Source organism: Phycodurus eques, chromosome 11, assembly GCF_024500275.1.
Source record: "Phycodurus eques isolate BA_2022a chromosome 11, UOR_Pequ_1.1, whole genome shotgun sequence".
NCBI classification, from domain to species: domain Eukaryota; kingdom Metazoa; phylum Chordata; class Actinopteri; order Syngnathiformes; family Syngnathidae; genus Phycodurus; species Phycodurus eques.
The window spans coordinates 6409139-6433225 of NC_084535.1; the positions used below are offsets into that span (position 1 = coordinate 6409139).

Genomic DNA, 24087 nt, shown 5'->3' on the forward strand with positions numbered 1-24087 from the left:
AAAAGATTAAATTATAAATTGCTGCCGCTTGTTTTTACTGAAAATCAACAACACAAACGCAACAAAAAAACATGAATACTTTTTATTTACAACTAATATGTCCATTGACGTTTCCAATGCATTTGATCAGACAATATAACTGCATATATACTTTTTTTCATTGAGGTGGTGAGACTTTACAAATGCGAGTTAAAATTCTGAAAAAATATATCACTATGTATGTTTGGTGTTAAACCCAAATTAAAATCCAGCATTTGTTACTAGCATGATGAGAATTCGAGCAGTGCGGAAATGACAAGGTATAAATTAATCAAGTTTAGGCCATTTTGAGAACAGCGGATGATGATAGTTATTACAGCCATTTCATTCAACAAGTCATCACTTGTAGCTTTCTTTTTCTTGTTTGAGTTCTTATGAAGTCCTACGAGGGCCTTAATATTCATGAAAAAGTAAGATGAACAAATTATATATTATGCGCAGTTATTGGTTTCATATTTTGGGGGCTTTTTGGGGTGTAGGTTCCCCACCCCTGAATTACAGCATCTGTGTATAGCAGGAATGTATGATTAGACAACAGACAGTGGTCATATAATCATAAAAGCAGATGATAAAATCCAAACGATTCATACGGCATATTCTTTCAGCTAATGTAACAGAAAAAAAAAAAAAAGTGCAAAATTGACAGCAACAGTTTACATTCCTTTGATATGCATTTGACAGCCTTCACTCTATATATGGGTTCCAGGAAGTAGTCGGCACTCGCGTGGTGAAATGAATGGAGGAGTCATCACAGGGTGCAACCACGGAATTAAATCATTGTTCAGTGATGGTGAGCGAGACACTCATTGGTTGGAGAGGGTGTGGACTGTAATAAACAAAAAAATGCAACTGAAAAAGAAAAGGAGGCACTCGAATGTAACCTGTACGACCTTTGAAAATCAGAACATGCTTTAAAAAAAAAACCCTAATAAACAAAAGAAAAAACAGCATTCTCCCAACTAAGCACAATACTGTAGCCGTTTTTGAGGGATGGCTACAAGCCGGAGCTGTGCACGTGCGGGATGGGGTAAAACTTGGACACGCGGCTCTGAGCTGTGGGGTTAAGGCATTCCGACTCGCCGCTCATTCTGAAGAAGACCTCCTGTTCCTGGAGCTTCCGCGTGAACTCCTCCTCCAGCGCCTGCAGGGGGCGGCACAGGCCAAGAGCGTGAGGTGATTAAAGAAGAAGAAAATAGAGGAAACTCCAAATCCTTCAGCGGAGTACCACATTGTGAAGGAATTACCATAATATCTATGCCAATTTCCGTTGGCCGCTCTACGGCATTTCACACTATGTTAGCATTAAGATAGCGTACTTTCGTTAGATGAAAAAAATTGTGGTTGTTGTTCAGTCTGTGTGTGAAAATAAACAGTTGATTGAAGGCAAATAATTCTTGTAACATCCATGCTAATTTTCATGAGTTCAACTATTTATTTTCGTGACCTCAAAGTGATGTAATAAGAGTTTCCCATTTCTTGACAGCAAGTGAGTGAGAACAGGCTTTAAGGAATCATTTGAAGTGTATGAGAGGGTTATTTCTATGAAAATGATTCAGATGGTCTCTCTTTATCACGGGTGGGTGCGAAACGTAGCCACCGCCACTGTATGGAGGACGACAAACCTTCTTCCTGGGTCTGAGCTTCTCTCTCCATTCCTTGATCTCCTGACAGTGCTCCTCATCCAACTCCTTCAGCTTTTGGGTCTCGTGCTCAATCAGGAGGTGACATTTCTCATTCTGAAACAAAATGGAGGCGACGTGACGATCAGTTGAGACTTTAGCAGCACTAATATTAATTTTGTACCGTGCTCAAGCACGTTACGTTATGTTAGAAGCCCTACTTTGAAACCCTAGTCCTGTTTTGAAACCCTTACCTTGTTTTTAAACCCTACATTGAAACCCTAACCCTGTTTTGAAACCCTTACCTTGTTTTCAAACACTACTCTGAAACCCTGAACCTGTTCTGAAACCCTACTTTGAAACCTAAGCCTGTTTTGAAATCCTACTTTGAAACCCTAACCCTGTTTTGAAACCCTACTTTGAAACCCTTACCCTGTTCTTCAACCCCATTTTGAAACCCTAACCCTGTTTTGAAACCCTACTTTGAAACCCTTACCCTGTTTTGAAAACCTACTTTGAAACCATTACCCTGTTCTTAAACCCCTTTTTGAAACCCTAACCCTGTTTTGAAACCCTTACCCTGTTCTTAAACCCCATTTTGAAACCCTAACCCTGTTTTGAAACCCTACTTTAAAGCCCTTACCCTGTTTTGAAACCTTACTTTGAAACCATACCCATTTCTGAAACCCTACTTTGAAACCCTTACCCTGTTTTTAAACTCCATTTTGAAACCCTAACCCTGTTTTGAAACCCTACTTTGAAGCCCTTACCGTGTTTTTAAACGCCATTTTGAAACCCTACTTTGAAACCCTTTCCCCATTTTGAAACCCTACTTTGAAACCCTTTCCCTGTTTTTAAACCCTACTTTGAAACCCCTACCCTGTTTTGAAACCTTACTTTGAAACCCTTACCCTGTTTTTAAACCCTACTTTGAAACCCTTACCCTGTTCTGAAACCCTAACCTAACCTTCTGTCTCTGGAATTTTCCCTGAATTGAGCTGGAGCGACAACTCCGTGAGCCACTATCCTACCAGCACTGAGACATGAGGGTCACCTGTAGCTGCTGCAGCTCTCTGATGTTGGAGTCACACTGCAGCTGAAGGTCTCTCATCTGGTTCTCGTGTTTCTGGTGCTGGTGGAGACGCTCGTTCTTCTGCCGCTTCTCTTCCTGAAAAGCAAACTGAAGTGCACACAAGATGGATGACTCCTCTGGTAGCAGCGGCTGTGTTGGGAAAATACTCCCTTAGCCATTATATGGTGAACTATATAGTGAGTTTGATATTTAATAGTGCTGTTCAAATTTGTACTGGGGATAAATGATCCCCTAAATAGTGCCGTAAAAGTATTCCACATGCATCTTGGAAATAGTGAACAACAAAAAGGTCACTATGCCTATCTCTTTTTTGAAGAACTGTTCGCTATCTCCCCAACCGCACATGCCGGCATGCTCAATGGGGCAGAATAGACATCATGGTTAGAAAAAAAGATCACACGAGTCAAATTTTTGTTGACAACACAAAACCTCAAAATATCGACCAAGCTCATAGTAGGTTATGGCACTTATAAGTCTAGTACCACTGTATCGTGATTAGGGAGTGAATGATTTCAAACACATCCGGTGTGTTAAAATGCTGAGGTAAAGAAGAGGGATCCCACCTGCTTAATGCGGTCCCGCTCCTGCTCAGGGGTGATGACGGCCGAGGCGGCGATCCGGAGACTCTTCTTGAACATGGCCATGCGAGTCTTGCCGTCGCTGCGCTGGATCTTGGGCAGGCGGACCCTCTCTTGGTTCTGCTTGTTCTTCATCTCCTCGACCAGACGCTGGTTGTAGCGCTGCATCTGTTCCATCTCCTGCAGAGGAGGAAAAAAAAAAAAAAAGGGATCCATGAAGATGAGTTTTAACCATTTTAACTACCTGCTCGACCGATCAGTAGAGCACATTAGGGAAGCAAGCATTATTATGCTATGAAGTGACATTAAGGTAGGGGCTTTCATTTTTAAAACTTTAGCATTTTGTTATAACTGCCCAAAGGAAATATAAAAATGCTAAGTTTTTTGTACGGGTTGCCCATCCTCTCAAAAAACCTAGTTTGGGGTAGCCCTTGTGCTCACCTTCTCGTGCCTCTTGAGGAGTTGGTGTCTTTGAAGGAAGTACTGGTCCTTCAGCTGCTGCTTCAGCTGCTGGTGCTTTTCCTGCAGGTGGCGCTCCTCCAGCTCCCACATGGCCGCCTCCCGAGCTGCAGACACAGAAGCTGTATTTTAGTGGCCTATTTTGCCATAAGGAGTAGAAAGTACAAACATATATTTCCAAATGTAAAGAGTAAAAAGAGCTGAAAATCCATTCAAGAACAGTAACAAAAGTATTTCTACTTTCCTAGTTCTTGCCACTGGTAATGATATCAACTGGACCCACCTCTCATCAGCTGTTGCTTATGGTTGAGGCAATCCCTCTCAATGGTGGCAATCTCCACTTTATGCTGCTGGATGATCTTCTTAAGCTCCCCGTCTAGCTCCTGCTGCTGCTTCTGGAGGAACTCCTGCTCCTGAGGGAGCCACAAAATAGAGGAGAGGGTTAACAAAACAAAACAAAAACAAAATAACAAAAAAGTAGTAGCCATACGACGTGAGGATCACAGGAAGAGAGACAGGTGAGAGTTTGGAAAGAGGGGAAAAAAGACATTCTGCCATTAAGTGAATGATGTAATTGGATTATATCCACAGTACAAAGCACTAGATGTGACATCATCGAGTGGGACCAGCACAGGAGCATGAGCCACAATGGAGGAAAGAGAAAACTTCAGTTCATGTAAGACAACATCTACAATGACATTTAACAGTCTAACCTCACACATCATTTGCATTCACTCTCATTACTTCACTATTAACTTCTTTACTAAACAATTTATACGGGCAAATGAAACTCTAAACATTAACCCTGGCATGCCCGTCCATGCATGCACTAACTGAAAACTGTTCTTTTATTTCATGTTTGTATGTTACTTTGCTAGGCTGGTAGAAATCACTCAATTCTACACTCCCTGTGGTGTCCATGTTCTCTTCAAGTTACCAAAAATGGTTCCTTGTCCTATCAAGGACCAAAAAGGTTGACAAAAAAAAAATACAAAAAAACCCTAAACAGGTTAATTTTCAGGCACTTTTAAGATACATTTTCAAGCTTTCAAGTTAGCACATTAAAGCTGTGGAAAAAAAGATCTACAGTATATGTCAATTTGATACTGTATGTGCATCTACATAACAGATTTTTTTTAATTTTTTTTATATTCAAAAAGCAAGTGGGGAAGACAGCCTAAGTGCACAACAGTATTCAGTAAGATTTTAAAAAGATCATTGAAAAATTAGCTACACTTTCAAAAACACTTTAAAGCTGATTATTAAAATGTGAATGTGGGGAAATGTTTGGTGGGTTGAGTCATACATTGATGGCGTAGGGGAAAAAAACAAAAACAAAAAAACAATTTAGTACCTCCCTTCTGTCTAGTATACCTACTTCTTATTGGGGCTCATTCAGAAAAAATTGCTAGTAGAAGTCTTCCCTGTTCAATTCGGGTCGTGGGTCATATTTTGATAGACATCTCCATCCTAAAGCAGTGAAACTGGTGCTATGGGCAATTTTTTTTTTTTTTTTTTTTTTTTTTTTTTTTTAAACTTTCCATAGGGCACTTTGAGGTAGGAGTTGTATTTGAGAGGGCGTGTTGCCATTAAGGGGCGTGGCCTAGTGAATGACACCAGCAGCCAGAGTTGGCTGGAGTCCTGTCGAGCATCCTCATTGCGGTATCGCGGCTTGTGAATTGAAAAAAACTCTCGTAAGTCAAGGTACCTCTGCATCTGTGAAAATACATTATTATGATGTCTCAATATCTCACTTTGGAAAACCTCTGCTTGAAAGCACTGTGCCTACAATGCAACATTTTAATTCAGAATTCAATGTCAGTCATCCTAACGCAGACAAACATGGACTCACATGGAAGTGGCCCACTTCACCATCTGTCCGACAATCCAAATGTAAATAAAACAATAACACTGGTGGAGGAGAGGAAAGAACCACTGCACAAAAACACAGCGATGACGTCACTCCAAACACACCAGAGCCCATGCTTACACGTTACTTGGTTTGAATAAATGCTGCGCTGTCACGTTACACACATCTAAGTATGGGCTGGAGAGAGAGAGAGAGAGAGAGAGAGAGAAGGAGAAAGAGGGAGTGAAGGGAGCAGGGGGAGGACTTACATCCTGCATCTGAGCATTGAAGAGTGCGCATGAGGACAACTGAAAAGACTGTATCATAACCTGGGCGACCGCCTGCAGAGGAAAGCACACAGCGCACACTCGCCCTCGTCAGGGACAAGGAGCAGGCTGACTATTTCTCACACACACACACACACACACACACACACACACACACACACACACACACACACACACACGCGCACACTCATCGTGGAACAGGCTATCCCATTCCCACTTTGGGAATATAGTTGAATTTGCGACACGCAGCACAGTTGTGAATAAATGTTAGTCCATATAATTTATTAATGCTCAGCTTGCCTGTCATGCTATTAAAGTAGCTCACACGTCCTGAATCCAGTTTGCAAAAAAAATAAAAATAAAAAAATAAAAAAAATAAAAAAGGGGGAGTTTTGTTAACAAGATCCATGCTTCTGGTCTATAGTGTGTTATTGTCATTTGTGGATATCAGCTTCTAAATGGAAAAAACTTTAAACGACTTGTGTGAAAATGAGTCACCGAATTTGACCAATGACCATTAATACTGGATTATGTTCATAATGCGATAAACCAATAAGACGCAAAACTTTGTTTCATGTTCTTGTAATGAATCAATTCATAGGATAAACTGCTTATAAATGCTGTTTTTTTTTCATAGTCGAACCTCTAAATTTTGATGTTTTGTCACCAAACCGTAAAACAAATTTATTGCGTTTAACAAATGGCCTAGTCCTACAATATTGTACTGTATTTTACTGCTGATTATATGAAGAGCTATTTTTTAAGTGGCACTTAGTGTAGCGAACCCTTGGAAAAGAGGTTCACTGTACTCCAAGCTAGAGTCAAACATTTTGCTGTCCCTAAATGGACTACTTATTATTCTTTACCACCACTTGGTATGTTTGTGAAATATATGACCTTAACTGTCTGGAGTGGCTCATATTGCCTAATCACTCAAATGCAAGTAAAAGAATTCCAGTAGTGAGGAGAGTGAGTCGAGACATAATTTTGTTGAAGTCAAGAGGAGAAGCAGGGAAGGTATTGAGAGAAGACGCCAGTAGAAGTTAGTGTTTTACCTCAGACGTCTTAAGAAGCGTTAGGTCCGCCTTTAAACGCTTCATGAGCTCTTTTCGCATGTGTTTAGGTGACTGTCCAACTTCCTGTTTCGCCTAGAAAATGTTGTATTTGGGCAGAAACTGCTCATTGATTTGAAGAAAATGTAAAAAATATATATATATATATATATATATATATATATATGAGACAAGGTTGTCTCTCAAGAGTAGAAGACATGCAGAGGCTATGAGGGCATCCCGCCACCGCATTAGAGCTCACCCATCTACATTAGTTGTTGCAGATAAATTAGTCATGAGTTTGATACTTTGCAAATGTCGAGTCAGCCATAAGACAGAATTTTGCATCTTATATATAAATATATAACAAATTAAAAGCCAAGCGACTGAGCTGGAATCATCACACAGAAGTGCACAATGCTGACTGAATATTAAAAGAATAGATTAAAGATGAGTCAGTTACTCCTTATTCCCATATCATCCCCACACCACCAGAGGAAAAAAATTCACAAAATCACCCATCCAATGAACAAAGCCACATCACACATTCCAAAAACATAGTTAGGTCAATATAGTACAGTTCAAGTTTACAAAAACAAAAAATACAGAGTCAACACTGTTTATCAGAGGTAATAGTCAACAGTCGTATTGTTGCTGCAAGCAGAAGCAAAGAACCACAATAAAGAAATTGTATGATCACCATGGCAACACTAAGCACAATGCCAAGTAGCAAAGCATAATAATAAAACAGCTGAAAGCTAGAGAACGCTGATAATGATGATGATGATGTCTTGCGCACCTCACAAAGCGCTGATGCTGCTGTTACGCAACCTGGATTGAACTTGCATTTAAACTGCTCTGGAGGCGGATGAATAATGGATAACAAAACATGCAGCGGCTAAGAGTAGGACGGCAATATGCTACCGTCACGGCGCACCACTCCCATAGGCTTGAAATGACTTTGCCAAGAAGCTGCCATGCACAATTTCAAGTCTCATATTTACAGCATGCTACCACGAGCACCACCAGCGAATCAGCACACCTCCATGCAGGCCTCCACATACCTCTTTCTTCTTGTTCTTCAGCATGTTCTGGAACTTGGAGAGCTCCTTGTCCTGATCCCCTTTGATGCGTTTAGCTTCATCCCGCAGCCGGCTGGTGTGATCCCCCTCCAAGCGCTCGATGGTCTGCTTCTGCTTCTTCTCCAGGCCCTCCACTTCCTGGTCGTACTGTCGCTTCTTAGCCTCAATACGTGAACATTAGATGTGATGAGAAAAACAGTAACAAAGTTTATGCACATGCCAAACCCCCGACAGTGTTTACAAAAGTTAATATCATTGTTCTCAAGCCATTTTCAACGCAAGTTGGTTAATAAATAAAAATAACGTTAAGGACAGACCCACTGTCAATTTGTGAAAAAAAAAACTAAATTGTGACCATGTTTGAAAATACAAGATTTCCGCACGACAGCGACAATATAGCTAATACATTTTCCTCATTGAAATGGCATTCATATGTTCCAGCTCCCCCCAAAAAACAATGAACACCTTTAAGAAATATAGCACTGTTGGGACAAGCCAAAAGTCACAACTGTTGTGTTTTGCTTTTTTTCTTAGCTTTTTCTTTTGCGATATCACCCAGGGGTGACAAAGAGGAGAAGTATGACGACCAGAGAACCGGAAATGGAACTTGTTGCGACCTAGCCACAAGTGGCGTTCCGGAAATGGTCTTTGTCCTGGCTGCTCAGTACGAGTCTACAATAGGTTGAGGTTGACAATACGAAATGAATGTAGCTTGCGAAGTAAGGTACATTTATAGGTGACTTATACTTTGAAATATTTGTGGTACTTTATAATGTTTTCAATATTGTTAACTAATATTTTACTCATATGACAGTGTAAAATTTATTTTTTCCATTTTCTCTCCATTGGATTTAGCGCGACTATGAAACAAAGCAGCTCACTTGGCAGAGGTTGGCCGACCTGAAGAAGTAAAAAGAAAAAATAGTTCCGGTGGAAGTGACTCACTGTCGTTTCCTGTTCAAAACGCCGCAATATCTGCTCTCTCTGCTGCTGCAGCTTGTTGCTGAGCTCCTGCTGAGCTCTCTGCTCCTCCTTCTGCAGCAGGCGCAGCTCTCGTAGCTCTTGCCGCCTGAGGAAACCACAGCATGCCGCGATGTCATCAGGGTGCAAAGGGAACTCGCTAATGATACCCCCTAGCTATTGACAACAGAAACCTATCTATGGTACAGTAAAGTCCATAATTTACCTGCTGTTATGTACTGGTGTCATCATGGTGTATGTAGTAAAAAAAAATAAAACATTTTTTAAATTGTTGCAGATAACCCATCTGGATTGAGTGGTGAACTATTTAAAGGCATGCATGATAAATAGGTCATGTTCCTTTTAGAACTGTCAGTATAGCGGCAGAGATTAGAATCAGGCACACACCTCAAGAACCTCATCTCCTCATTCTTGGCGTCGTCATCTGTCACTATCTTAGACGTCGTCACGCTGACCTCCACGCCGTCCACCATGAACTTGCGCGTCTTTTTCAGGGTCTTCTTCTGCCGTTTTGACTCCTAGGAAGTAAAACATGTTTAGGCTGTCAAGTACCAGCCCGGCGCTGCCTCACAGCAAGAGGGGTTGCTGGTACGAATCTCTGCTCAGGGCTTTCTATGATTTCTGCGATGAGTCGGCATGATCTCCCTATGCTTGCATAGGTTTCTCCTCAGAATAATCTGGCTACTTTGCCGAGTTCAAAAACATGTATCTAGTTTAAATGAAAACTATTTTGCCAATAGGAATAAATGTCTTATGATTGACTAAATCTGGTTACCTCTGATCCTGAACCGGATAAGCGGTTATAGAAAAGCGATGGATGGATGATTAAGTGCTGATATTTGTTAGCGTGTTAGAAGAGAAGGTCAAATGAACCTACCTGTACAGACACTGACCCGCCCTCTTTGCTCTTTGATAGGAAGCTGGAGATTGACAGATTGAGGTCCAGGCTGCCGCTGTCGGCAGCCGAGTTGCTTCCAGAGTCAGAGTCCTTCTCCAGGTCCTGCTGGCTCACAGCGGGACTTCCCTGCTCCGTCTTCGTCTCAGAGTCGGTTTCACTATGGATCGTACCCTCTTCTGCAAGCGTCGCTTCGTCGTCTTCCTTAGTCGGGAGCGCTGGCCCCGCATCCTCCGAGGTGTTGATAGTGTCATCACACACTCCATTTGAAGGTTTGACCTCATCAATGGTCTGTGAGTGCTGATCAGGTGACTCAAAAATCTTCTTCTCAGGCTTTTCCGGAAGAGACTCGTCCCTACTCAACTCCGTTTCTGTGTCTCCCACTGTGTGTGCTCCTGCATGACCTCCAACCTCAATAATAACATCTGTGCCATTGGCCATATCGGTCAGTTCATGCTGAAGCATTTCGTCTGGCTTAGTCACTTGTTCGACCTCTACCTCTACCTCTGATGCAGACTCTGGTTTGGCACGCGCATCCTCAAGTGGCTCTTCTGATTCTGGAGATCCAATAAATTGCTCATTTGACTCATCTTCTTTGGCCACCTCTTCAGGCTCTTTTTCAAGTTCTAATACTTGTGGAGAGTCGTTTATTTTTTTTTCCCGCGTCTCCGTTTCTTCCGCTGTCTGCACTCCATCTATAATGTCTTCCTCCAAAGCAGTCTGCTCAGCAGGAATTTCATCAGCTTGGCCCTTAGGCTCCGTAGGCTCTGGTGAGGCGGGCTCCATCAGCCCAGAGGCTGCGTCTTCATTACTGGTCTCGGGCACCTCGTTGAGTTTTTCCTCTTCCGTCTTTTTAGGCTCACTTGCTCCGAGACCTTCATCGGAGAGCTTATCGCTGGTCCCGTCTTCAGCCGGCTCAGCCTCTGTCTTTTCTGTCACAGACTCCAGCGTGGATGATGTTGGCGGAACTTTGTCTTCCTCTGAGCTTGCCATACTAACTTCTGACGGGGCTCGCTTGTGTCCAGGAGCGGCCTGAACCAAAACCAAAACACAGAAAACGTTAAAAATCACACTAGCACTGAGTCAAGTCACATAAACTGGTAGTTAGTTGGTACCACAGGTGTATCAGGCTCTTCCTCCTCTTCTTCTTCTTTGCTGTCCTCAATCTCCTCTGTGACTTCAGCCTTCGCTTCTGCGATGAGCTCTCGCAGAGGTTTGCTGTTTGTGACGCTGGCGACAAATGGATGCTGCCAGGATAGAGGGAGAGATGCAAGAAATGTAATTATAAAGCTGTTTACTGATCTGTGAGCAGATCCGCCCATTACTATCAGCTAAATAGTGAGTAGTCCAGAGATATGCCAGCTGAAGGCAATGACCGGAGCATGGCGGCCCACCTTTAGAAGCTGCAACGGGCCCCACCGGTTGTCCACATTCTTGTCAAGTGCTCTGCGGAGGAAGTCGTTGAATTCTGGTGTCCTGCAATACATTTCTGGGCATGTTAGGCATATATCAAGACATTTCCCCTCACTGGCTGTTCAGCATTACATAATTAGTTAACCTGCACTATATCGCAATTCATTGTCCGTGCCCCCGCTATATCGCAGATTTTGAAGTGATAATTTTACAGCATACAGGTAAGTCCGACTGTAGAGTTGCGAGCCTTCATCGTGATTAATTGCAAGAATAATTGGAGAACTTACCTCTTCTAAGTCGTTGTTCCCACAGAACAGTAAATATATGCCTGTGAGTATTGCTGTATGGTATTTTTTATAGTCTCTCTGTATTACAATAATATATATATTTATTAATTTTACTATACCCTCCCAGCCCCAACAATAAACGTGGGGTTCACTGGACTGGGCTCAGACATTAAACAGACAAGCTATCCCTCAACACCGGCACACCATCTCACCAGCGGGAGGGTTGCATGAGCGTGGGCGGCTCGGACTTGGCTATTTTCAGCAGCACTCTCATGGGATTCATCTCATGATTCGGCGGCTCGATCTGCGCAAGCTCAATCAGGGTCACCCCGAGGGACCAGATGTCCGCCTTGTAGTCGTACGGGCGGTCCTTGGACGTCTCGCACATCACCACTTCTGGCGCCATCCTGCAGAGCGACGAATGAGTGGATTGGCAATTACAATTTCTTCTGTAAATAATTATGCTTGGGTGTGTTTATATACTCAGTAAGGGATGCAAGAGGCCTTATTATTAATGTATTAAAATATTAAACCATATTACTGCTATATTAATGTAGTAGTTCAAACAAAATAAAGATTAGGTAGCGTAGTGTGGACACAACAGTGGAACAATCACGTCAAAGTCTACTGTAACACTAATATCTGACAGTAGAAGGGAAGCATTTATTTGAGGGAGGTAAGCACCACTTGGACTGGAGGACTTATTTGATTGGTTGCTAATACCTCAACAGCAATTCCTTTGGTAAAGAAAATGACTGGGCATGTGTCTGGGAATTTGAACACCGGCCTGTAATTAAAGCTGAGGTCATCCAACACTCAAGTGCATTCAGGGTTACCCCTCGTCCTTTATTTTCCGACAACTTTTGTGATAGCACACTGAAAACTGATGCTTTCAAGCTGCTTCGACAGCGATCAAATAGAAAGGGTTGAATACCCTTTTGTATTCAGGCCGAGTGACTCACCAGTACGGCGTTCCAATGAAAGAATCTCTTCTCTGTAACGTCTTCGTGTTTTTAGCAGAAACCCCGAAGTCCGCTGAAAATGAGGAAATGAATTCATAAATCCTCTCTCTATTCACTCGACCAAGGCGCAATGACAAAGCTTTATTTTCAGTGACTAAAGTGGCACTTTTTATGCATCCTAAACACAACTTTAGATAATCGAAAAGGAATGCCCAAAGCTATTAGTCACTCGACACTATAGTTTTTCTCGCCTCACATTCACTATGTACGCACTGGAAAGAAGCAAACATATATCATTAATTCCCTTGAGGCTGCTTGATAATTATTGCTTGCCAGACTGCCATCTGAACTTCTGCCCACAGAGCATGAATCATGCAGGATGGGTGCTACAGGAAAACCATGAATAGATTTGGAATATTACACTAACAATCTGACGTATTGTAGGGGTTGTATAGACTAGTCGACCAGTCAACGTAACTCCTTCAATGACGTTTAGAGCGTGACGTTGACTAATCGCTTTCTTTTTAATTGCTTTGGGAGGCAGCAGCAAGAGATGAGTGCGCTGAATAAAATGTATCAGTCACCTTATGAGATTTAAATTGTCTTCTATTTTTTGAATGCCAAAAATTCTCTTTGAAGGGAAAAAAAATAAAAAAGCACCACATGAGTCAGCCGCTTGTGTCAACACGGCGCTATGCAGCGTGCACTTGTCAAAATCACACGGCTCAACTGGGCGCCACGGCGCTGATGGAAGCCCAAAAATTTACTTAACTAATTATCCCCTTAAGCCTTTAAAGTGACTCAGTAGGAGGCTTCTAAGTGGCCACCCAGGACACAAGCCACAAAAGACAACAACTAATCTGCTTTTGTTCTACGCTGTATTCTGCTGAGCATCTTAGACTTGAGCTTTGCGTTAAGAGGAGCGATCGCTTCCAGGATGAATAATCCTTCTCATTTGGTGATGAACAATGAACACCCGACGCAAAGAACATTTCTGCTGGGGTTGATGTTTGGTTCATCAATTCGTGTTGACACTTTTCTGCCAACCACTGATGGTATACGTACAGTATACAGTTAAGTCCAAGATTATTCATACCTTGACCAAATGTTGAGTTGAGACTTAATTTTGTTTGTTTTTGTTGGAAGTTACACAAGTCACAAAAGAGTACAAGACATTTACAGAGATATATTTTTGCAAACATCATGATTTTCATTATTTTTTTACATTTTGATAAAAAGTTCCATGTCACCCCGGACTTCTGTAGGTACTTTTGACTTCCTCTCACATCTCAAAAACATGTATGAGTTTCTGTGAAGACACTAAATTGTCCATAGGTGGGTATAAGAGTGAACGGTTGTTTGTCTGTATTACAGGAGACCAGTCCAGGGTGAAGCCCGTCTCTTGCTTCAGCTATTTTGCCACTTTCTTGTGTCAAGTATTAAGTATTGTGTCAAGTATATTTTTGATTACCAAGTTTCACTTCTCCCTCCAGGGAAAGGAGAATGTTGCCAGCCTTCAGGTCTCTGTGGATGATCTTGTTCTCGTGCAGGTAGACCAAGGCCTCCAGGGTCTGCTTACACACCACACGGATCTGAGGTTCAGTCAGAGGCCTCTCCAGTTCTACAAAAGAACGCGGATGACAATTTGTGAGTCACATTTTCTTTCACATTATTCTGCGTTATGTCACAGCGTGCGTTTTGGCCAGTAAGTAAGTAAACATCAGCTGTGATGGTAACCCATAGCAACGGGAGAACAAAACTCACTTGTATGAGAGGAAAAGTTTAGTGTTCAAGTGGAGTCAGAGTGGCTATGCGTTCAACAGCAGAGAGAATTAATGGCTGATTTTCTATGGAAAAGGACACCCATTCACAGAGAGTAGAGATGTTTTTATTCATGCTTCATAAAAAAAGGGTGAGACTACTACTCCTTGAAACCAGAGCTACAATAATTACACGCTGGCCTGGAATGGCCTCTTTAACCAGAGAAAGGAGAGGAAAAAACCCACAGTGCATTAAAAAAAAAAGAGTTGAACAGAACTTCATGGTGAATGAGGGACTTACCCAGCATGATGGCGTCCACTGCACCACCCGCACAGAACTCAATCAGGATCTGAGCAGAGAAGAACAATAAAACATCTTGTGGGACACGTTTTAAAATGATGTGCTTCAAAATGAAGTCTTTATTATGCGCTGGACAGAATGACCTTTAAAAGGAAAAACATCATCGATTAGGCTGCGTTCCAAGAAGCTAATCAATTGGAGCGAATTATCAACAGACATTTAGTTTAACTGTTGAATCAGCGCTGACACAGAAATCATTTCAATGCAATGGTGGCTGTTCCTCGGAATGTAGCAAGGAAACGTGCTGAAAGTGAAATGCCTGAAATCTGACATTCCATGATACATTTTGTTTAATTCCTCATCTCCCTTCTATTTCTATAGCGCTTGTTCTCTTTTTGTCGAGGGTGAGCCTATCCCAGCTGACTTTGGGCAAGAGGCAGGGTACACCCTGGACTGGTCGGCAGCCAATCACAGGGAACAATGGACAAAAAACTGTATTTGTTCTTTCCACATCCAAGTGGCAATTGAAAATATTAAAAAATTTAAAACGTGAAAAAAGTTCATTTGGTATGTTTTTTAATTTAACAAAATTAAAAATAAATAAATGGTAAGAACAATTGACAACAACCATTTACTCACATTCGCACGCCAGCACAAAAGGAACCTGCAAAGGAAGTCCGGACCCCCAAGCTCAGACCTGTGAGGCAGTCGTGCAAACCACTACTTCACCGCGCAGCCAACATCGTCATCTTGTTAATCACGTCAGATACGACACAGGATTTTACTGCATGCAAGTAAAAGCACAACTTGCTTTTATCTGAACATTATTATTTCTATCAGAGAACCCGACCTACTTCTATTGCTAATATTTCATACTGTGTATGATGAAATACACACAATGTGCTCTTGCCCATCCATTATAGAAGCCCGTGCGTGGTATCAGGTGAGAGATAAAAATCAATCCAACCTACTACCGAACACTGTCCTCTATTCAAGGATTGACACAAAGAGAGAGAGCCAGGTGTTTGTTCTCATTCAACATGATAACTGCTTTGCTTGTAATCTACTTCCTTTTGAATCGTACTGGTGTTAACATCAGTTAAATGTATAACCTCACGTTAATTTCAACATCCTGCAGGAACACCAACCCACCATATTCCCCCACAAATTGTGTAATAACAACTTCCACAACAACACATGCGAACGCACATGCAGTTATACATTCATCAGGCTAGTTAAAGACAAGCCCCGTTGGGCCAACCTGCCGTGTAGCTCTGAATTATTTACGGGCACTTTCTCCGGCGTCCGAAACGGCGCCATTATCTCAGCAGTGAATGTGGCCCGTGCCCTAGGGACGGGTCACATGAAACCGACTGCCAAGACGTAATTGCCGAAGGGCCTCTCGGCCTGTCCCGCACAGCGTGAGATTTACTGAGTGTGTACTAAAACAGCACAGGGACTTTAACACAATTTGTTGTAGTTTAAATAATAATGAAAATCAGTTCAAGGGTGAAGACTGTCACCTTCATAAAACCATTACCAGTCTGTATGGGGAATTATTTTAGTAACATTTTAACATTCTTAATTAGGGCTGGGTGATTGAAGTTTGTCAGGACTTCTTAGATCGATTTTTAGCTTCCGTAGTTAGCTCGCATGCTGACATATGCTCCTTACACTAACAACATGCCTGGGAACAGACAGGAGCCACTTTACAAAACTGTCATCTTGCCAACTTAGGGATTTGATCGAAAACATTTGAACAAAAAAAGCAACTAGCTAGTTTAATTCCTGCTAAGAAACAGGCAACATATTGCCCAGCCCTACTATTCTTCATGGTCGTAAAAGTGTTTTTTTTTTTTGTTGTTGTTTTTTTTACATTAACTGTCACACAAGCGTAAGTGTTGGAAAAAAAGTTAACTACTAATATAATAAGTTAAAATAACAACACCACAATTGATAAGAAGTGACGGCATGTTGGCAGCTAGCCACCTAGCTAGCAGCTTGCATTAGCAGTCACTTGCTTTGTGTAAATTCCGGTTCATAGTTTCCCTGTTGTTCTTTTCACGGTTCTACTTGTGGCTTTGGCCTTTTCCTGCGACTTAATAGGCGTATTTTACCCCAAATTGGCGGTTCTGTATTTATACCAGTGCCCAGAACTGAAACCTTCTTTAGGGTGTTTACAAAAAAAATACTTAAAATGTCTATACACCTGACCCTAATAATAAAAGCGCTATATCCATTTGTATTAGCTTTTACAGTATAGTATAACTATAAATTAGATCATTAAGTTAAAGTGGTAAATTGATGACTGAACACCTAATGGTCTACATGCCTGTGAAAGTGTGATGATAAACTCTACTTGGCCTTTGCCATTCAAACAGATGGTCTTTAAGTGCTCATAAAGATCGCTACAAGATATAATAAAGCTCTTCCTTAGGCTGATTCAAACTGTGCTACGCTGATTAGCGTTTCCATTAAAGGTTTAAGAAGCGGCGATTAGCAATAGCACCTCCTCCACCCATTTTCTGGAGCAAGACTTATCTGTGCAGGGAAGCAAAGGCGTGATGTTTTTAATACAGTGAGTGACTTCTGCTCTCACACTTTTTGTGGCTCAAGATTTCCTTTTCTTCCTCTGCTGGTGCTTATTGTTACACTAAACCGTAACACATAATGGTGTCACATGAGCATTTTTCACTGCCCAAAAGTAGGTGAAAGTGGGAAAAAAATGCACTTAAATGAGATATTGAACTGCAACGCGGAAGCGAGTTACAACTAATGGGCTGTGCTAAACTGACCTCTGTATGCGCGAGTGCTCCATTCCCTAAGTCTCCTCGGGTTTGAATCAACACAGCAACATATTACCTACCCATAGTTTCCCCTCAAAATAGAATGCGTCCAGCAGTTTGACAATGTGATGGTGGTCGCAGGAGGCCAGGATGTCAATTTCGACCATGTAGTCCTCCAGTTCGTCCTCAGTCTTCGTGTCGATAACCTTGGCGGCGGCAAGGGTCCCGTTCTCCTTGTTCTGAGCCTGGAGGTAACAATGCACCGTTGTCACATTAGTTATTACTTTGACACAGAAATCACACAAAAGGATGCATTTTCAACTATTTCTAGCTAGGCTACCAGTGGTTATTGTGGTGGGACATCCTTAACAATAATCCATATCAAGATAGTTTGTATCACAGCAATAAATATGAATGCATTTGAGATTAGGAAAGGCAGCAAGCAATGTCCCAGCAGGATTACATCTCCATTAAGAGATTTCAAAGACTTCTTAATTATAAGGGCTGGATTTATCCGCTTTGGCTGTGTTTACACTGACAGAAAACATGAAGCAACAAGTATGAGCAGAAATGCAACTGAATAACTGGGCAGTAACAACATGAAAATAAAAAATAATACATAAATAATCATGTTAAATAGCATTAAATTGGCTGAGGCGGACTCTTCAACCACAATTTAAAATGAGGGTAACCTTCACATTTGCCACCAATATCACATAGCGTTACCCTAATAGCACAATTGCTCAAGTAATTTGTAAATTTTTTTGAAAATATAAAAAATAAACAAATTCTATTCAACCAACAAGAGTCCAGTTGCTTCGATTCAGCCTTTGTGGATTACCCTGACCTGGATGACTGACAATCGACATAGAAAAAAACAAAACAAAATTTTTTTTAGCAAGCACATCGGTATGTTTTATTGATATTAGGCCGGCGATATTTACATCACATTAAACGTACTGTGCGTTCGCCGTAGTTTAGATTACAGTGGTAGTTCCTTTTAAGGTTTTGTGTCGTTTGGGCAGACGCTGGAATTAAATCTGTTTATTTTGATTACGTCAAACTCACATTGACGGGACTATCTGATCCGTGCGGCACTTGCATTGGCAAATATATGCATCAGATTTTAATTCACATTTGAAAAAGGTCTTATGTGGAAATTTACAATTCCATGAGTTTTGTTCTATTCACGCTGCCATGACGCACATCTAAATTGTGCCACTTGAGTGCAAAACATCTCAATTGTGACACTTGAACAACGCAGTGTACATCCAGCCATGGGTGTGGCCATTGCTGCTACAGAAATGACCCACAGAGCCAATAGCATGTCAAACTATTGTCAGCAAAGCTTATCATCTGACCCACTCTCACTGACGTTCGCTCACTTCCTCAAGCTGGTTTTTCCTCCCATCCTCCTGTTTTTTTCCCCCCCGTCCCTTTAGTCAGGCGTGACATTTGTGCATTTATGGAAAAATGTCTCATCAATTAGAAAAAAAAATACATTGGGTACAAAAAAAAAAGGCCAACTTTAAATCCTGATGAACTCAGAACCAACGTGGGAGAGTAAAAGAGAAAAAGAGGGAAGGAAGGAGTGTTAGGATTAGAACAACTGATCCTATGTTTACATAGCGCTAACCTGACACACGCCCCGTCTCTTTCCCTCTGCATGCCCTGACGTCAGTGTCAATTTTTGTCTCTTATATTTCAAGCAATCTGAATCGCACCAATGCGAACGGTATGAGCGGTCTGTGGCGACTACTGCATGTCAGCGCCCTTCATGCGCGTCTTTAGGAAACAACTTTGGCCTGGGTCTGCACTTGGCTCGGCATTTGCAATGGGCACTATATTACATTTGTTAGTAAAGTTACCAATATAAATGAATAAAATAATCAAAGCTTCACAAAACCACAACAAATAAGATGAAAATGCAGGTTAGATAATGCAGAAAACACAGTCTAACACAATTGTATTGTTGTTTCAATATATAAATTATTATATTGTGATACGACCGTTATTCTTTGTTACTCTGCGATGTGCAGATAACTTTAGCATCTATAGAGCCGTTGACAGACTCCTGGGTTTCATCGTAGCAACTTACTCAGCTAATGAGGAACTGAAAACTGGCAAATGGACATTTCTGGACAATTAGCAGTATTATTTAATCAGGAGAGTTCCAGGAAGAACTCCTGCACTGACGCCGAAAGGGGCACAAGGGAGAAAGCCGTCCAGATCAGACTACAGTACTGCATTAAATAAGACGAGAATAAAGAAAAATTGCCTTCTTTGATGGTATAGTGGTTTACTCGCTGACATCCATGCAGACAGACAACGTGGGTTATGTGTAGTATTGTAAACACTGTATTAAGTGATCTACCTTCAGGGTTAATTGCTATGGAACTTAAGCAATAATCCCATTAAACTTGTTTGATAGCAAATTTCAAACATAGGCGCGGTTTACGTCAAGGCCACAGTTCTATTGCATTTAAGATGGGTTCTCAGATCTTTTCGCTATCAGTACCTGGAATCAGAGTAATTCGCAATATGACCATGATATTTTGCCAATGTTAACAATAGTAACGCATAATTCCGAGATAAATAAGGTACTCGTGAATGCTGCCGATACCAGCCATCGGTACTAATGCCAAAAATAGCTGACATCGAATTAAGTCCTCCTTGCCTTTAGTTGGCGCTACACTGTGGCGGTTTGACACATCGGCAAATCATCATGTGCGTAACAAAGCTCTTCACAATTTGTAAGTCATCGTGTTAATTGAAATTGTATGTATAAAAAGTACTAGTTGTATCACCACTAGTACTTCTGAATTAAGAATTCATTTGACCAATCGAACGGAGCCTGGCAGTCACATGACCGCACAGTCTCCATGCTGCGGCCGAATACAGAAGCAAAGTTTTCAAAGGTACTCATTTACATGAAAAAGAGTTGGAATCTACATCTATAGATAGGCTACAGCTCACCTGTGACCCGAGCGAGGTTAAGCGGTCTATAAAATGGATGACGTGCGGTTATCTGTGACTGCCTAATTTTTTTTTAACATTTCAGCCTACAGTACAAGAACTCTGAATTTGAGAAAACACATTGCGGTTTTGGTATGTAATCTCTGACTGGTGAGCCTAGTGCGCTAATTTAAATCCATTTGTAATGGCTGAATTTGACTTAATTTATTACTAATTTATTTTATACTTATATATTTTCATAAATATTTAAAGGTCCCATGCCATCATTTTTTAAATTTTATTTGTATAATCTCTGATGTCCTTTATCGGATTTGCATGATAATTTGAGTTGAAAAGGCCCAAAATGTCCTTTAAACTATTCTAGTAGGATTTTTTTTTTATCTGACATTTGAAACAGACTGATTTATCATTAATATTCCACCGGTAAATAAGATTTGCGTTCACTGGATCACTCATCTTCTGAATCCAAATACGGAAAACAGTTTTGTTATGATTGGCCGTTGGCGATATCTCAGCGGACAAGTGTTCATAGCGACGGATCCTTCGATGCAGGGTCTTACTATCAGTGTTGGATTGTTCGCCCAGCAATAGGGAACGTGATCAACGACTCCCAAACCACAACAGAGGGCAGATGGGTGAAAATAAAAGATTATTTTGAGAGGTTGGTCCTGCGCTAATATTCAATCACTTCAACCAAATCGGTGCGCGGCATTCATCGTTAGCGTACACTTGGCCGACAATGACCACAAGCCTCGCTATTTAATCCAGTTACGTCATACATTATAAATACAGTTAAGTATTCTTGTAAAACTTTGGCAGGTGATGTAAAGTTTGATGTAAAGTTTAAGCTTTGCAGGAGCCACGTTGTCACTCGGCCATTTTTCCTGAGATGAGCACATGTGGTGCAACCACGAAGTGGGCAGGGACTGCAATTTCTTGTGTATAATGCACACCAATGTATATGCACCCCCAAAGTTGACCTCAAAATTCTGGAAAAGCCTTCTACCAATGTGTAATGCATTGTTTACAATGCATGATTTTGCTTCTACCCATATGATCAAAACATGAAGTATTATCTGTATTCTGTTAGTTTTTTCCAAGAATTATTCTGAAGTTTAGCACTTTATTTGAACACGTAATTCTTATTTACTTGCTCTTATTTTGAAATTCACAGCCCTACATTTATTTAGTAAATGAGAAAACACAGTTGTGCTCATATGTTTGATTCCCAGTCAGAATTTGTGAGATGGGCACAATTATTTCAAGAAAACATGAAGCGTCAGGCGAAACACATTTAATTTATTTTAATGGGATTTGTATTAAAAAAATAAATAAAATACTCATAAATTCTGCCAGGGAATATAAACTTATGAGCAGAATTGTACATATATGCAGTCATACTACCACTGTCATATTGGAATGAAATTGTAGGCTACACCTTTCTCATAACCTCTAGGTGGCGGTGGCATATTGTAATTAAAGTGTACAGCTTTTTAATAACCTCTAGATGGCGGGATACATTTATAAAATGTGAAAGCTTTTTTCCATTTCCCCCTATACCCATGTATAATGCGCACTATTGATTTTTGACAATTTTTGTAAATTTATTCATGCACAGTATACACAAGAAATTACAGTACTTGACATGACTTGGTGAAACTATGTCACAACATGGCCGATTTCAAATCCACCTGTTTTGCAAGCGGTTTGGTGTTTAATTCAATCAACAAACCACATGGATGGCAAACTTAAACCAGGTCACGGACTCATTTGGTTATGCATAAAACAGTGGAAAATGTGAAATTTTGATTGAATTTATTATTGTTATAGAATATTGTTGGGAAATAGCTGAAGTTGCAGGATGTTTTACATGTGTCGTTCATGCAGTGATTAAAAAAAATTAACCACAATTTACACCACCACCACTTACTCAATACTTGAGTCCCTTTTTCCACTATTTACTTTCTCTCTAGTAATTACTTTTACATGATTCCTATTATTCTAAAGTAACATTACTCTTAGTTGAGTGCAATTGTTTTGGCTCCTCTTCCCAGCACCGCTAGTGAGTGTGTGATCACGGCAGCTGTCATCTTCACGTGTTCTTACTTGGCAAGCGTGTGTCATAACAGAACCTCTACGGAGCCTCTATGGAGGACGGTTACCTAATAACGTCAAGGCGTCCTGATAACTACCTTGTAGACTTTGCCGAAGGCTCCATCTCCGAGATCCCCGATGATGTCCCAAATCTCCTCGGGGTTGACGTCTCGGTGGACGTGCTCGTACTGCTTCTTCTTCCTGTCGGGCCCTAGCTTGAAAATCTTGCGAAAATTGAAAAAGGACATTTTTTTTTTTTTAAAGGAGGAGTGGAGTAGTGTGTTACTACGGTTGTTGGTGATGCCTCGTTGATTTCCGCTAGTGTCGCGGAGCTCGAGAAGCTAAATATCGGGGAAATGTCATTTAAGCTCCGGTGGCGCTGTCAAATTGCAACTTCCATTCCGGGGCACCTCGAGTCGTCTCTAGCCCGAAACGACGGAGGAGGAGTTGACCGTTGCGCGAAGAAAGCTCCCCTCCTCTTGGTGCTATTTGTTCGAAACGGCTTGGAAAGAGAGTACCAAGCCGGTGACGAGCATACTCAACCAAAGCGTCGACGCGCCTTCATTGAACGTCACCGCGGAAATGGCAGACGAAGGCGAGGCAAGAAGCCCCCGCGCCCTCTTCTTCGGCTTCGGCTAGCTGACCACACGCTCAACTTGGCGAGCTGTCATCAAGTTAGCTCACGTCGGGGGTGTCATTTCCGTCACGGGCATTCACAATAAAGGTGCAAAGTACGACCGCGTATTATTACAACTGTGACAGTTTTCTTTTTTTTCTTCTTTACGTTCTGCTGTGTTTTACTTATGTTGCTTAAGCTAGTTAACAACAGTCACCCGAACCCCCCCCTGCCCATAAAAACTTTATTTAAATGTTTACACATTTTCGTTGTACAGTGGCGTAACATTTGCTAACTTGATGGTAGATTAGCCCTGTGAGTTTCCTGTGTAGAAGCCCCCCACCTCCAACACGCGTTGAAATTTAGTTCCTGACGTCACAAGGAGGAATAAAGTTTTATTTATTTTTCCTCTGTTGCTGGGAACATAAAAACCTGTGGTTAGAACCCATAGAATTAAGCGATAATGTAACGGAAGCCACCATTCAGTGTCAACGTGTTTTAAGCGACCTTAAATTGGGCCTTGGCCTATTCAATCCACAGCTCCACACAAATTCTATTTATTTATATAAGATTTAAATCAAATAAAATGCGGAAACAAAGAAAAAAATAACATAAAACAATGCAACATTGAGCAATTTAAAAAACAAATAAGACACTAAACAACATACATTCTTGTACAGTAGGACTACATCGTTTTTGTTTTGATGCGTGTTTATTTAGATTTTTCTTGCAATAACTAAAATCTAAAATGTTGGAATTCTGTATTTTATCAATGTATGACTAAGTTGTTAACCATCTGAAGCACTGTGAGTCCTCTCTGTAAAAAGTGCACTACAGACAAAATTGACTTACTTAGCTACTATCTACTCGTGAGAAATACTAACTTTGTTAAACCCCTGAATAGTTATGAGAAAACAATTGGAAACTGCTGTCAGTGTGATGCGATACATTCCCAATA

At 41.2% G+C, this 24087-nt stretch overlaps 1 protein-coding gene across 5 annotated transcripts; it reads right to left on the bottom strand.

The window, feature by feature from the left end:
* Positions 1 to 66: 66 nt before the first annotated feature.
* Positions 67 to 23186, bottom strand: slka (STE20-like kinase a). Of its 5 annotated transcripts, XM_061689466.1 has the most exons (21): positions 22612 to 22726; positions 17524 to 17688; positions 15297 to 15354; positions 14658 to 14706; positions 14068 to 14217; positions 12597 to 12669; positions 11847 to 12041; positions 11329 to 11410; positions 11050 to 11181; positions 9917 to 10966; positions 9427 to 9557; positions 9004 to 9127; positions 8041 to 8220; positions 6980 to 7072; positions 5907 to 5978; positions 4072 to 4201; positions 3771 to 3895; positions 3315 to 3509; positions 2713 to 2838; positions 1662 to 1775; positions 67 to 1180 (listed from the first exon to the last, which is right to left on the bottom strand). In XM_061689466.1, the coding sequence occupies exons 1-21, from the start codon at positions 22635 to 22637 to the stop codon at positions 1034 to 1036; spliced, it is 3417 nt and encodes a 1138-aa protein (XP_061545450.1). In that variant the 5' UTR covers positions 22638 to 22726; the 3' UTR covers positions 67 to 1033. The 5 variants fall into 5 exon arrangements, with proteins under 5 accessions (XP_061545450.1, XP_061545449.1, XP_061545451.1 ...); XM_061689465.1 differs by lacking the exon at positions 15297 to 15354 and having other exon boundaries at positions 22612 to 23186; XM_061689467.1 differs by lacking the exons at positions 5907 to 5978; positions 15297 to 15354 and having other exon boundaries at positions 22612 to 23185.
* Between the last annotated feature and the right edge of the window lie 901 nt (positions 23187 to 24087).

What these genes read in the sequence shown, in the direction of transcription:
- slka (XM_061689465.1), bottom strand. Translation starts at nt 22,761, where the DNA reads ATGTCCTTTTTCAATTTTCGCAAGATTTTCAAGCTAGGGCCCGACAGG. An exon ending in AGTGGACGCCATCATGCTGG is followed by an intron (nt 14,218 to 14,657) that starts GTAAGTCCCTCA and finishes GTTCTTTTGTAG; the next exon opens with AACTGGAGAGGCCTCTGACT. An exon ending in AGCGGGACCGCATTAAGCAG is followed by an intron (nt 2,839 to 3,314) that starts GTGGGATCCCTC and finishes TGTGCACTTCAG; the next exon opens with TTTGCTTTTCAGGAAGAGAA.